The sequence below is a fragment of the Cyclopterus lumpus genome, chromosome 6, assembly GCF_009769545.1.
Source record: "Cyclopterus lumpus isolate fCycLum1 chromosome 6, fCycLum1.pri, whole genome shotgun sequence".
Classification (NCBI taxonomy): Eukaryota; Metazoa; Chordata; class Actinopteri; order Perciformes; family Cyclopteridae; genus Cyclopterus; species Cyclopterus lumpus.
Window position 1 is genome coordinate 18103695 of NC_046971.1, and position 15333 is coordinate 18119027.

General features: G+C 40.3%; 2 protein-coding genes across 4 annotated transcripts; one reads left to right on the plus strand and one right to left on the minus strand.

The window, feature by feature from the left end:
* Positions 1-288: 288 nt before the first annotated feature.
* mterf2 (mitochondrial transcription termination factor 2) lies at positions 289-2845 on the plus strand. Of its 3 annotated transcripts, none has more exons than XM_034535791.1 (3): positions 289-314; positions 1154-1228; positions 1388-2845. In XM_034535791.1, the coding sequence occupies exon 3, from the start codon at positions 1414-1416 to the stop codon at positions 2530-2532; it is 1119 nt and encodes a 372-aa protein (XP_034391682.1). In that variant the 5' UTR covers positions 289-314; positions 1154-1228; positions 1388-1413; the 3' UTR covers positions 2533-2845. The 3 variants fall into 3 exon arrangements, with proteins under 3 accessions (XP_034391682.1, XP_034391683.1, XP_034391681.1); XM_034535792.1 differs by lacking the exon at positions 289-314 and adding an exon at positions 326-718; XM_034535790.1 differs by lacking the exon at positions 289-314 and adding an exon at positions 326-718 and having other exon boundaries at positions 1154-2845.
* An 8316-nt stretch (positions 2846-11161) lies between these two features.
* On the minus strand, positions 11162-14431 carry zgc:153031 (uncharacterized protein LOC557552 homolog). Its single transcript, XM_034534970.1, has 6 exons — positions 14283-14431; positions 13338-13387; positions 12969-13074; positions 12756-12882; positions 12228-12343; positions 11162-11852 (listed from the first exon to the last, which is right to left on the minus strand). The coding sequence occupies exons 1-6, from the start codon at positions 14396-14398 to the stop codon at positions 11762-11764; spliced, it is 606 nt and encodes a 201-aa protein (XP_034390861.1). The 5' UTR covers positions 14399-14431; the 3' UTR covers positions 11162-11761.
* Between the last annotated feature and the right edge of the window lie 902 nt (positions 14432-15333).

A 15333-nucleotide genomic window follows, 5' to 3' on the forward strand; every position in this document is an offset into this window, starting at 1 on the left:
GAGATACAGAATTTTGCCAGAATTATTTAATTGCTGGACATATGGGCTGCAATACTAGAGCAGAGCTTTGAAAAGAGGAATGAAATGGGGGCATTGGGAGCTTAAAATCAAACACTTTTATACACTGCCTGGTGCAATTTTCCTAAAAAAAAAAAGATACTGCAGGGTCACGTTTGAATGAATCAGTTCTCAGTTGTAGTTCTCGGCACCGCCTCTGCGTGGCGCGGTGGGTGCACAAAACAACAGAGACTAATAGTAGAAGAAGAAAACCCACTTTCATAACAAAACGTCACATCCTCCGACCGCTGCTCTCGGTAAGTTCTCAACATGCACGCCTGTGTCAAACGTTACCGATAATCACCACGAACCAGTTAAGAGAGGTTAAATCCTGCAAAGCTCCTCTCTCTTCTAGCAACTAACGTTGGTTAACTATCGAATACCTTTTTAATGTTTCAGCAAATAAAACACTCGACGTTATTTAAGAAGTCTTTTATTTTGAAATCGTGGAATACATGCATTTTATTTATCCGCGCAAACTCCAGTGAGATGTGACGATGTATTGACTCTGCGCCATAAAGTAGGACGGCGTTATGCCTTTGAGTGTGTTACCTGGTCGTGATTGGTCATTGACTGTGACTGGCTCCTGCTTTTCCTTTTTCCCGTATGCAACATCTGGCACCAGCTGTGCCGAATAACCATTATATTCTGTGTTATTAAGGTATGGCTATGATGAATGGCATTGCCCAAAAAAAGCATACACAATTCACATCAAGGTCAAAGCAGGGGGGGGGATTACAATGTAATTTTAATAGATATGATCACTTTACATCAACAGTGTGTCAGTTTTAAATTAACTCAGGTCGCAGCTCAAAGGTTTCCTGGAGGAAAATACATAATACAAATACATTTGCTGTCAGCAATCTGTCAATACTTCCTAAAAAGGGGGATTTCAGATAAGTAGCTCAACAGTGTTTGTTTGCATTTAGCTTGCTTTTCTTATCGTTGTGGCTCAGTGACAAGTCATCTGGAAGCTCTATGAATATCTGCTGGCTGTGCATAAAATCAGGAGGATATTGTTGAACTGCGTCATAGTTCTGTGTGAATAGTGGAACAACACCGATTAGTCATGATTCTCAGTCTCCCGTCTCCATAGATGCACGTGACCGGCCGAGCCAGCCACCTCTGGCCTGACAGCACCATCACAGCTGCGACAGTTGTTGGATTCTTGGTAACTTTGGGGATCTTACGGAGCATCGCTGCAACTGCCTGTTCCTTCTAGCTCCCACTGCTACCTCAGGAGATGAAGCGAGTGCTTTTAGGCTTATGTTATGTTATATGCCTGCTTGGTTGTCACCCACTGCAGTTCCTTCTTCTCTCGCTCATTTAGGTGATCTGCCGTAGGACTTTGCCTCGATGTTGCGTTTGATTGCGACGTCCCTGTGCATACGTGCCACAGCTCTACCGTTACCCCGAAGACCGTGTGCAACACTGAGCTCAGCAGAGAACCAGCAGACCGTGGAAGCCCTCTATGATCTCTCTGTGGACATCCAGAAGGTCCGGAAATTAAAGGGCTGGGTTCTGCGTCAGAGCCCAGCCTACACTAAGGAGGTAGCTGACATGTTGAAGGACATGGGAGCCTCGGGGTCCATCATTGCCCAGATTCTAGCAGTTCACCCCGAGGCTGTCCTCTGTCACCCAGAGCAGATCCAGGCTCAGCGGGAGCTATGGATGTCTGTGTGTCCAAAACAGAAAGAGCTGGTCGGTATCATTGAGAAATTCCCAGCCTCCTTCTTCACCTCGTCGAGCCACCATGACAACCAGCGGAACAACATCGCCTACTTTCAGAGCTTAAACCTCAACAAGCGCATCATCACCAAGCTGATGGCCAGCGCTCCACAGAGCTTCAGTCAGCCAGTGGAGCAGAACGAGCTGATGGTGCGCACCCTGCAGCAGGCCTACCAGGACCTCGGGGGTGAGGAGGCCAACATGAAGATCTGGCTTCAGAAGCTGCTGAGTCAGAACCCGTTTGTTCTCCTCAAGCCCCCCGAGGTGCTAAGGCAGAACCTGCTGTTTCTGAGGGCCAAGGGCTTCAGCACGGCCGAGCTCCTGCGCCTCCTGTCCAAACTTAAGGGCTTCGTCACCGAGCTGAACCCGGACAGCATGCGCCGCACTCTGGCGTACTCCCAGGACACCATGGGCTGCTCCGAGGAAGAGCTGCGGGAAATCGTCCTCAACTGCCCGGCAGTACTTTACTACCCTGACATCATTCTGGCTGAGCGCTTTAAGGGCCTCCTCGGCGCTGGGATCAGCATGTCTCAAATCAAGGAGACTCCGACCGTTTTGGAGCTGACCACGCAGATAGTGAATTATCGCATCCAGCGACTGAGGGTGCGCGGTTATGACGCAAGGACAGGTAGTCTGGAGGTCCTAAATGGCACGAAGAAGGACTTTGAGATGAGCTACGGGAAATTGAAGTTAGGTAGAGAGAGGCCAATGTTTAACCCCGTTGCCCCTTTAAAAGGAGATGACTGACAGGTTGAATGGACTAACACAAGGGAATTAAGGCTGTGTATAAGTGTATTGGTGATTATTTATATCTGTATTTTGTCAGCATCAGATTAGAGTGTCTTAAGGGTTTTACGGTGCACTTATTTCAAGCATTACATTCAAAAAGCTGCACACTTTTACTGCAGGTGTAAATTGATATTGTAAGAGACGAGCATGGTTATGCAACGGCTTCCCAGAGTGATATCAGAAAGTGAGACAAATGCAATGGCATCTAAACGTGTCACTCTTTTTAGGGAAGATGTAGTTCCTCGCCAAATAAAGAATTTATTGCAGCTTATTTATAAGTTACCTCATTACAATGACTTCACATAAAAATGCTGCATGACATAACTGGGCAAAGACAGACATGCTGACTGGTCTAACAAATGCATTACTGAATATCACTGAGGACAAACACAGCTTTTCAAAGCATTTTATTTACAGCCTGTGCAAGTGTCTCAGTTTCACACAATGTTCTTGGCAGCACTATTGTTATCCTCAGGGAGGAAATCCAACTGTCTCACATATCTAATGTTACAGATGGCGACACTTTATTATAAACCAATTCACTACTTAAATGTCATATCATTTCAAATTAGTTTCATTGCACCCACACCGAGGGATAAAACCCGTTTTTGTCTTTCAGTTAGTTTAATCAAAATAGATGTTCCACTATGTTTGGCTTTATTAAGGTGTTAATGTCCGTGCATCATATGAAGGTAAAAAGACCCACATTGATTTGAGTGTAGGTCACAAAATAAATATATAATCTTTCTGAGCATTGTCAAACCAAGAGATTGCATTGGAAAATGGTCCCTCGTCTTGTTTTGAATTCTTAATGTTTCAAAGCCAACAAAAGCCCTCGAAACATGCGGAAGAGTGCCTTTAATGGGAGTGAGCTTCACAGCTAATGAAGCCATGACTTTATGCCTCGAGCTTCCCTCGCTGTCATAATGTGGATGATGGGGGTCACAACAAAGAGCGAGGACTTGCTTGTCTTGAGGGTGTGTGTGTGTGTGTGTGGAAGGGGGGGGTATACGTTAACAACTTCCACTGCCCATCTGCTGCCGCCTGCATCACTCTGCATGGCTCTGTAGTCATGGTGATAGCCACGAGGCAGATGATGCAAAAGTGAGTGTATCTGGAAATGAATTTGAGCTCCGCAGATGGATGCTTGACTAGAGTTCATTTTTAAACCATTCACAACACGGAGCCCCTGAGGGGGCAACAACAATACCTCAAGTACTCCACAGCTGATATACTGAAGGGTTCTTATTTTACAGAGACAATTTCTTAAAAACATCATTTGGCAAGGACTTTCAGTGGTGCAGAGCAATAAATACAAGGAGTTAATCAGGATGTATCAATGTGAGGCAGAAGAGACGAGGCCTCAGGTGTGTACATGCAAATTACCTCTATTTCTTACCCGCTGTCCTCTTGTCCTTGTTGCAGTTTCAACCTGTGCTGTGCTTTTGAATCACACAGACAAGCCAGAGAGGTTAATAAGATGGAGTATAAACTGCCCCTTTTCATTTCAAACATGACACTGGTAGGTATTAGCCACGCTTAACAAATTGCTTTTATGGGTCGTATCTCACCGGAAACAGATGACATCTGCAATTAAAAGCTATGATTTCCAGCTGAAACCAGAGCGACCACCAAGTCAGTGTGAGTTACATTTTATAAAAAATATATATTCATTATTATTATTATTATTATTATTAATATCAAAAGCAACTAATGTAGGAGAAAAATAAGCTATTGCATCTGTAATAATCCACAATATTCAAAGAAAAAACTAAAGTTACCATATAAATTTGAAGTTAATTTCCAGCCTTTTTTGCTCTGGTGTTTCATTCCTTATACAAACATTTGCATCATGGATTGTGATTCAAGCTCAAGAAGAGACTGCTACCTGCCCCCCAGATGAGAAAATCCAAAAATAACAAATGCCTACATTCTGCGGAAGGTAAATAAATGTCACATTGATGGATATTCAATGCCCAAAAGGTAAATACCTTTCTATATTGAACATCGCATCTGAGATTCACAATTTTGAAACATTGGCTCGCCTGTCGGTAATTTTGCTTGAGGTGAGGTGCAGTCTGTTGGGATCATTTCACCGCCACGTCATCTTTTATATCATACACTCTTTCATACATGCCTTATTTTATAATCCAATTGTCCATATAAAACAGTGGTGGTCATTGCGTGTCCTTCATACTCAGAATACTGCTCCTTTTAGGATCTGATGGTCATACCATCCTATGAGTTTCTTTCATAGTAAACGATATCATGAAAATTCCATTGAAATGTCAAGATTTAACATAAATAACGCCATGGTATAGTTTGGCAAAAAATGCAATAAAAAGTCAGTATAAGCCAATGTCAAAATCATAAAGTAACGATTTCACAAAAACGTAATTGGATAGTTTGGCAAATATCATAAAGGTAATAGCATAGTATACATTAGAAATAAAATGGCAAATAAAATGTAAAATTATACTATGCCATAAAACATATTAACATTCTTCTATACATATATAATATAATATATACATATATAATATAATATATACATTTAATGGTTTAGTATTTCATAAAAGATTTAATAGTATAATATAATATAGTATTAGATAAAACAGCCATAGTATAATATTCCATAACAATGCCATATAATAATAATGAAGAAGTGCCATACATGCATGCCATACATTTGTAGAATACAAATTATAAAGAGGCATGATGGTATTTCAAACAAAGATGGTAAAAAAAATCACAATAAAGTCATATTATAGTATTTCATTAAAAAAAAAAAAGACATTAAAAAATGCCATAGCTTTGTATGACATACATATGGCAATAAAAGGTCATAGGATATTAAGTATATTAAGTCAATTCTTTTAAATTAGTACTATGACTTTTTTTATGATAATTTTGTTGGCATGCTATACTAATAAGACGTTCAACTTACTATACTTTGACTTGATATGACATTTTATGATAGATTGTACTATGTCTAAGAAAATGTTTCAACATAATATATACAAATAATGAATGATTTTTTAAAACATACTATTCTATGACTTTTTATATAACACCTAAACTTTCTTTATGAACATTATTAAGGTATAATTCTTTGACTCTTCTCATTTTTCGATTTATGACTAATGCCATACTATAACTTTTATCATGACTTTTTTCAACATAATATACTTTGACATACTTTATAACTTACTCGACTATGACTATTTATGACATACTATATCATAACCTTTTCATGGCACGTGAAATACAATAGTATAATTATGTCTTCACCGTTTGAATGTGTTATCCAATCACCTATACTAAGTATATGCGTGCTTATGAGTCATTGTATCCTATACGGAGAAGGGGGGGGGGTGAAGACAATACAATTTCTCTCGTGTTGTTTGTTACTGAGTTCCTGAAAATGAGATCCTGTGGATCCTTTTGATATATAACTTTTTATTACAGTCCCTGAAAGCTGCAGGTCTGCTGAGACCCTCAGCTCCTTTTATACTTTTGTGTTTGCTGTTGCCTTTATCAATGTCTGCATCTCACTACTACATTTTATTTCTCTGCAACTTTTATTCTATTTTTAGCTTTTTTAAAAATGTTTTACTAACTGTTTTTAATGTTTAATGTTAATTCTTAATTGTTTTACACGCAAACAAATTGGCCTTGCCTTGCTTTACATATTATACTATAACTTTTGTCATGACATTTTGAGACGTAATATATTACGGTACTTTTTCCACACTATATACTTTATGGCATTTTTCTGGAAATCATATGACATGACTTCAACGTGACTTTTCTCATGACATTTCACAGCATACCAAGTCTCTTAATTGCATCCCCGTTTCCCTCACTTGCGTCTTTTCCACGCTCACATTGACATTCACACCTACAGGCTATTTCTGAGACATCCATCAACATAAGCTGCATGTCTCTGTGGGAGGAAGCCGCTGACACATGTGGGGACACAGGATCCCTCCTGCTGTGAGGCGACCGTGAACATCAATCAACCTTTCTTATTAAATTGAATGACACATTTCATGGCATACTATATTACTACAACTACACAAACAAACAGCAATCCACCCAACCTTTCAGAAACGTTATGCATATAACACGTATCAAATAAGCATTTCAATCTGCATTTTGAAGCTCCAAATGTGTTATTAGTATTTTTTGTGGAAAGAAACTGAAGATTACTGAAAACACTGGATTGTGAACCGTGAATCCCTTGTATCAGGACCTTATTTTGATTAAATATTCCAGAAATGCACAATTCAATTGTTTGTTCTAAGATTTACTGTCCACACTGCTGAGGAGAAAACTGGAGATTGGTTATAGACAGGAGATATGATCACTTTAGACTTTTAGACATCAGCCGTTCTTACTGTTGTTGAGGCACCCAGACAGTGAAAAACGTTTTCACTTTGCTTCGAAGAAAGCTATTTATAAAAACAAGTAAATTGCTGCAACATGAGCGTCAGGACCACAGAACCTCAACACATTCTGTTGTAGACTGAAAACTCATCTCTTCTGACCTCGGTTCACTAACTAATATAATACATAAATAACATATTTCTTTGTCTCTTATTGTTGCTAAATGTAGCAATTGAAACAGTTCAACATATTTGCTGACGTTGATGTAGTTGTATGATTCTGGCAAGTTTGGATCCACATGGTTGAATGCACTTATTGGAAGTCACTTTGGATAAAAGCATCAAACATTTACATTCTCAAAAATGTGACGTAAGAAGATACTTTGAAAAGCGAGTTTACTTCATATTGTGTCAATTAATTACATATTTTAATAGTTTTGAAGTCCATATCATCTCTCCAAACCAATTGTTCATAGAAAATCCGACAAAAATATCCAATTGATTTGTACAACTGTTATCAATTCAACACTATTATTATTATGAGTATTACAGATGCACTTAACAAAGAAAGATATTTCTGTTTTTATTTTGAGATTTGTTGATACACTTCAGCTGGACACGAGGATGAACTTAAAACTGTCAGAGTTTCATCCTCAGTACAAAAGATCAGACATGTTTGCTTAAAAAGGAAAATAAGTAAATGTATATTTTAGAGAGCATTGCTGTAAGAAACAACAAATCAGTGTATAAAGTGAAGGTTACATTATGAGTTGAGCTTTGTGGAGCATGCTGGATAAATTCACACATTTTATTCAGGACCAAACCAGCAGCTGTCATAAATTTTGTCTAATTATAGACAAACTGGACTTCTGCGCAGGCCACAGTGCTCACATTGTGAATGAGAGCTTTCCTTTAATGATGGGTGGTCCTGCCTCCTCAACACTGTTGTCATGAAGGTGAACACGATCAACAATGAACACCACATTTCTGACCAAGAGATAAAGAGGTTTTTATTGTCATTGTTGTTATACAACGACATTTCGTTTGAGGCCCGCAGCCAGCCAGCAGCAAACAAGACAGACGAGTACAAGATAAAAATACACAAGGATAAACAATGTACAAGATAAAAATAGAGGAATGAAATACGACCAAAGAAGTGACTCAGCAATAAAGGTGAAAATTAAAACAACAACAAACCAACAGCGATGAGTACCAAGTCCGATAGTTCAGGGTGATAAAAGGCTGAAGTCAAACGGTTGTGGGTTCAATCCTGATGTTTCAGAGTGGATCTTCATATTCAACACCCACATGGGAGAAATGAAATATGCAATGAGACAATGGTCAAGTGTATGAAATCAGATAGCTCAGGGTGAATGTATGTCGTTCTTGCAGTCATGATGTGATGCAGTGACTCACTCACTATGACAAACTAGAAGGAAAAGTTTTTCTACATGTTAAACCTGTGTACCCATTTAGATATCTCTGAAATAACCTGATTATCAAATGCAAACCAAGTCAGAGGAGGTGAACATGTCCTTTCATTGACTCACGCAGAGCCGTCGTGGACAGGGCCTTGCTCTGAAGTGTCAGCGTCAGCAGAATGAGAACAAAGAAAATCATGCAGGTTAGAGAGGTATGATGGGCCACCATGGTTATGCTTGGACAGATGACGAAGATACAGAGAGTCAAGACTATAACATATGACCTCCATCAAGGAATTAGAGGTCGGGAGACTCAGCAGGGCTACACGTCCAAAATGGGCTCTTACGACAGTTGAACTTAATCCCCAACCTATAGGGGTCCGGTAAAGCGGCCACCTGGACCCAGAGACCGGGGAGATAAGGGGGGTTTAGTAGATGTGTGTGTGTGTGTGTGTGTGTGTGTGTGTGTGTGTGCGCTTTACGGGGTGGATAGACTTACATGGGTGAGAAATATATATGACAAGAACGAACCGGAGAGCGACAGGTGTCGAAAGATGATAAATGACTAAAGGCAGAAACCCTGGTGGTTCACATCTGGACGGGGTTTTCTAAATGCAAGTACAAAGGGAGGTGGAAGCTGAAGAGGTCTCTGAGGGCCGATAGGTCGTCCCTTCAGGAGCAGATTCAGACTATAAAGTGTGGCGCATGTTCTTTTTACAGTCAGTTGACTCGGTTTGCTTGTAATCTGTGAGTTACAAATAAACCTACGTGAAGTGAAGACGATCCCGTCCCTCTTGTGTTCTGTGGGTGTTCGTTTACTGAGGTCCTGTCTGTGACATCCGGTGGTGTCTCACTAGTAGTCAGATAGCAGATAGTTGTCAGGTAATAAGGTTTTAAAAAGTTAAGCATCACAACAACAAACCAACCACAACAGTGGCATACATGCAGTGGTATGAGATTGTGTCACTATCTGTTGCTTTGGAGCGAGAGAACGAGGGGGTTATGGAATAGAAAACTAAATGTATTTTATTGTTTAAATGCATCCCTTTTTTTACTTGAAATGAGAAAAGATCATCCATTTATTATTTGAGTATTTATTATTTATAATTCATCCAGTTAAATTTGAAAACAGACGATAAATAGTGTTGATATTATTCAATTGAATGTTCTATATTTGAAATGACAGTCAGTAGTTGACTCCATACAGACATTAATACAACTGTTAATACTGCAGCTCATGTGACGTCGCCACCATCCGGTGTAGCTAGGAACTGCATCGCATATCAGTGGACGTTTAGTCAAAAATTCCCCCACAAAAAGGGAGTTCAAAAATATCACATGGTCCAAAAACCGACAGGAAGCAATCCACAGATGTGCATGTGTGATTTTATGTGTACTAATGGATGTGTACAAATGCCTATATCTTCACATGTTTGATTGGAAATAAAATGCGTGCAGAGTAAATTATACATAATAGCAAAGCTGTTGTTTTTTTTTTATAGATGTGTGTGTGTATAGTGACATTTGTGTGCAACATAGTAAACATTTGTTTTTCTGTGGACCTTTCAAGTCCAATAAAAACTTTCATAGGTAACTTTCCTACCTGGTAACAGTCGCCTTCAACCCAACAGGGAAGCAGGTCTGAAATACATGAAAACAATAAATGTCCCACAGGTTCAAAGCCAGTGTTAGGCTTCCCAACTGACGGCCAATGACAAGAGGTGCTCCTTCCTCACTCCACCAGCCTGACCCGACGTTGCATCTTGATTACCTCTTGCAGATAGTTTACTTCTTCTTTAATTTAATTAAGGTTAAAGGTGCATGCTGCTACCTGCTGTACCGGATTGTGAAACGTCTTGGCTTTATAATGGCGTTTGTCATTCAAAAACAATAGCATCAAATAAAAAACAAACTGTTGACTTTAAAAACAAGTTATATTCGGGATATTAAACCTCTTTCATTCAAAGAAATGTAAATAAAGCCCTTCTAACGTACCAGTGTGTCTCCTATCTCTTCTCATATCGACCACATGCCCTTCAGTCTTTTTTTCCCACACTGAACTTCCTACACAACATTCTGCAGTTACATAACTCACATGCATCCGATACCGTCTTTTTCCAGTATTTCCTCACTTTAATCTACAATAAATAACACATTATTTTCTACATTTACCTCCATCAGTTCTCCCTTTGAATGATGTTGTTATTTCTACCCCCAGAGACATTATCACACATTTCCTTGCAGGTATTTTTCCAGCAGCTGGCATCCTTTAAGTTGTATTACTGTCTCCTAATGGCTTTCATCGACCACTGTCACCTTCTTTTCTTACAGCCCCTGTAAGTAGTCCTGTTGTTTTCAAAAACAACAGACAGTGCTCACAGCAGATGAGTAATTGACTTGTTACATCTTCCAACCACTCAAACATTAAACTCTGCAAATAACTCAACAGCACGCTGACATGATTCTCCCACTGAGCCCAGTCTAATGACTCGGAATCATCACTGCTGCCCATGTGGCCTCTGTGGGTGGATCCTTTGTAAGAAGCTGCATGTAATCTTATTCCGATAACTTAGACCTGTAGTACAGACCATTATAAGTAAAAGGCTATCAATACAATAGGTAGAGGGTACAGACACAACGCCCTCTGTAATCGGTGAACGTTGGTGGTCAAATCTGGTATATAATGTTATTCAGTCAGCAGAAGCATAAAGGTCAGTCTTCTGTTCGTTGTCACATTGATATGCCTCCATCTAGTGGCGAAAGAGATCACATAACGCTGGATGAATAAGGCCAATTTTATTCAAAAGTAAAAAATGAATTCACAAATTGTCAAATGTTACTACATTACAAACACGACCGATTGTCTAAATACAACAAAGAACAAGCTGTAGAATTTCTCCATGCATTTCTAAATCAAAACTGTTATTATATAATCAAAGCAAACCAGTAGGACAATTCACGTGTGGCTTTCTACGCGGGCATCTGTCATGTCTGCTTGGAAAGGACCCGATCTGTATACCCGCAGCGCAAGCTGTCATTGACATAGGCCTCCGACTGACAAACATATCATCTGTGCAGATGCAATATTACTGAGGAGGATGACGAGATGCGAACAGGGGATGTATTTTTAAAAACCAGAGCAGATCATAATGTCCGACGAAGCAGTGATGGAAAAAGAGAAAGGGTGAGACTAAGTGTTTAAAGTATACTTAAGAGACTACAAAGGGTATAAAGGTCCTATTTACACTGCAACGCTCACTGATTATATGATAAGAGTATTAACAAGACTTTGGATTCTTCCACGCACATAACGACACTGTGTGGGTTTTGGCAGCACGTGTCTGACCAGGTCAGTTTTCTGATCTTCATGGAAGCTAACTACACCGCGTCACCAGTCTCCTTCTTGAATACTTGGAATCTGTACTTAATGCCATTCTCTTCTTGAATTCCACTCGGCACATCAGGAAATCTGGTTTAGAAACGAGAAAAAAAAACGAAAAAAAAAAAAAAAAGGGCAAAAATGTGTCAAATACATTAATTAAATGGATGAACAATATCCATACTTAAATGAGCTTTCATTGTGGAAGAAACCCTTCTGACTTAAAACAAGCAACGTACTCAGACTTTTTCAACAAACATCAAAGTTACAAAAATCACTCTCTCAAGGGGGCGGCAGCAAAGCTTTACACATTTAAAATAACTGCATGTAAAGATCCCTCTTTATGTAACCATTAACCATGAACCTTTAACCTTTCAACACAGGCGCGTTCAGACGTGGGCCCCCGAGCCTCTGTGGCGAGGACAACCTGCACGATAATAATCTGAGGAGGAGACGAACACATACCCTTCTTGTTTTTTAAAGAGTCCTCGGTCAAACTCAGGGAAGAAAACGTCGCAGTCGAAGTCGGCCATGACGTCCGTCAGGTAAACCAAGTCACACCACGGGTGCTTCAGCGCGTCCTGATCATCAACAAGGAGCAACAGAGACATTGGTCACGATAACAGAATGGACAACCTGACTTTTCCATGAGTATTGCAGCCCAATATGAGACATGAACAGTCTTTTATTGTGGAAGGAAACATACTGACATAAGGAGGAAGGAATCTAAGCTTTGCATTTGTGTGGCTCCACTTGGCACTGAACATTTCAACAGTTTCCTGTTCACCCTGCTGGTGTGAGATCACGGTTATTTCCATACTGAACTACGGGCTGTTACTCTGTCATTAACCGGCGTGCTGGTGTGTGCACATCGTTATGATCTTATAAATATGACTGAGTGGACCGGTTTGAAGTTGGGTGGGGCTCTGAACACTGGATAACAGGTTTGTGGAAACATGTGTGAAGGGAAGCTCAGCGCTCCGGCTGGTTTACCTTGTAGACCTGCGTCCCTCCAACAATCCAGATCGTCTCAATCAAGTCAGCGAGGGGGGGCTGTGCAGCCAGACGGGCGGCAATGTCCAAGTCGTGACACAAGAAGTGTGCGTGATCGGGAACCGTCCTGTGAGAGGAGACATCCCCATTAGTATGAGAAGGAGGAGTGACCATGAAAACCTCGGATGTGTAAATGATTGTTGATACTCTCACTCCATTGTGGTGCTCAGCACCGCATGCAGAACATTGGGCAGTGGGAAATCCAGTTTTGGGACAGAGTACCAGCACAGTTTCCCCCAAACCATCATGTTCATCTTTCCTGAAATAGAAAAGAATACAATATGTCACACTGAAGTCCAAACTATTGCAGCTCTCACGGCTCTTCTTGTGGCACATTGCACAGGATAGATAACACATCATGGTATCTGTACTTTCATGTCCCCTAAAGGCTCTTTCAGATTTAGCAAAGTATGGATATTATTTTGGTATAAGTACCAAAATACAGGTGGGATTGTGGCTCCGGTTTTAGAACCCAGTCCTATATGAGCTTTAATATGATGTAACATTGATGTTGAGGAATACCTGGTCTCGACACCCCCGTCACATGGCTCCTAAAATTCTTGAATTCAGATCTGCAAGAGTCACATTTTCAATGTTATCGTTTTCTTTTTCAAGTTCTAATAAGTCAGACAACAGTCAGCTCTGTTAAGCTCATACATGATTATGTACTGCCGCTTACAGTTTCCACAGAGAAAATGATGCCTGAGTGAATACGATGTAGTCATACAACACAAATCTACTTTTGGTTTTACTGTATTGTGCAAGCTCCCCATAAGGCACCACTTGTATAACTACTGTATATCCTACTTGCTCTACTGTACCACTATACTTCCATCCCTGTTAACTTTGACACTAGTGCTGCAGCATTTTTGATTCATCAAGTACATAATCAGGAATGAAATGGCAATGTTAACAACTTCATTTGGCATTTGTTCAGTTAAGAAATACCAAGCATGTTTACTCTACGGTTTCATTGTATCGTGTACTTTTGATCCAATAAAGTAAGCATTATAACTAAAGGCGTTTAAACTCTTTCCTCAAAACTTTACCAAGAGGTTTGCAGAGAACGATCATTTGTTTTACCTGTATTTTAGCTATTCTTATTTATTTATTTTTAGCTTTTAGGATGTTTTAATTATGTAAAGTGTCTGAGTATTATGAAAAGCGCTATATAAATCAAATGCATTATTATAATTATTTTTATTATTAACGAGATGTAACAGCAACAAAAAGAAGGATGACGACTGAATAAATAAATACATCAATAAATAAATAAAAGCCTGTTGAGCTGTCCTGTTGCGCACACACACACACCGATAGGCTACACTACACTATAACATCAACACGAAATGTAGCTCACGATGTAAACACGTATAACTTCAAGCTGAAGCGCCGTGCAGCCTACCTGCACAAAGGGATTATTCCAGGTAGGCTGCACACCTGGCCGCATTAAGTCATCACTCTTACGGTAAGTCCCAGGGCATTTCCCCGTCCTTCCCGATGCCCCCGTCATTGCAGGCCGCTGCGATGAGGCGAACCGGCTTCATCTGCGCGCTGTCCCCGCTCATCTCCAAACTCGTCATCGCATGAGCGCACTGTCACGAGCACGCACTCCCAGCCTGCTCGCAGGGGACCAATTTATAGAAGCTCCACGTGAACCATCGCCGCCCACCGACACCGAGTCAGCTGTTCCTCGACTCAGTCATTCGTTAGTCAGCCACACGAGGTCCATGTAATACAACTAGATACATTGACAGTCTTAATCTTATGTGAGAATGGCTGCCGATTATATAAATGAATACATACAACGGTTGGTAATTAACAGATACAACGTGGCTTTTCTCAAAAGATGATATTTGAGTACCTAGAAAAGTGCAATATTTAATTGAAAGTTTTATTATCATTATTATTATCTATTTGAGCGTTGAGCTCTTCAGTGGCGGAGTGACGTTTTCTCTATTGAAGGGCACCGATTAGTGCATTGCATCTTTTTTCCCACCGGAAGTGGACTCTTAAGGGCATTTATGATCATAGCATAGGATCTTTTCACTGTGTTTCCTCCACTGGAAAGGCACTTTATGTTGCATCTCTCGTAGGGAGCTTCATTGTGTGTTCTCTTCTAAAAACGCCCATCCCATCCTGAAATCAGCCAACGCGAATCAGCTGGCCATGTGATAGTAAACAACAGGATACGACGAGGGACAATATCCAGACAGGTGTTACACCCCAACTGGTTTTCAAACCTACTGGTGTCCCTACGCGTGCGTTGCGTTGTGTTCACTTAAAAGCTGCAGCGGTGGTCTGTCTCCGTCACCGGATTCGTCACACATTCACAAACATATTGCTGGAGATGTTCAAGACACATTTCATATCCTTTGCGCGATTACGATCGTATAAGTGAGCACTACGTCCACGTATGAAGAAATACATTTTCGAAAAAATATATATAGAAAGATCGCAACGACCTGGATTCGATCTCTGTCGAGCAAAATGATCATGTCCTCGTTGATAATTAAAC

Excerpts from the sequence above, each read along its gene's own strand:
- mterf2 (XM_034535791.1), top strand. The coding sequence starts at position 1,414 with ATGTTGCGTTTGATTGCGACGTCCCTGTGCATACGTGCCACAGCTCTA.
- zgc:153031 (XM_034534970.1), bottom strand. The coding sequence starts at position 14,398 with ATGACGAGTTTGGAGATGAGCGGGGACAGCGCGCAGATGAAGCCGGTT. Across the intron at positions 13,388-14,282 it reads GAAATGCCCTGGGACTTACC|ATCTGAATTCAAGAATTTTA; the intron begins GTAAGAGTGATG and ends TGACTCTTGCAG. Across the intron at positions 12,883-12,968 it reads GTGCTGAGCACCACAATGGA|GACGGTTCCCGATCACGCAC; the intron begins GTGAGAGTATCA and ends CTCCTCTCACAG.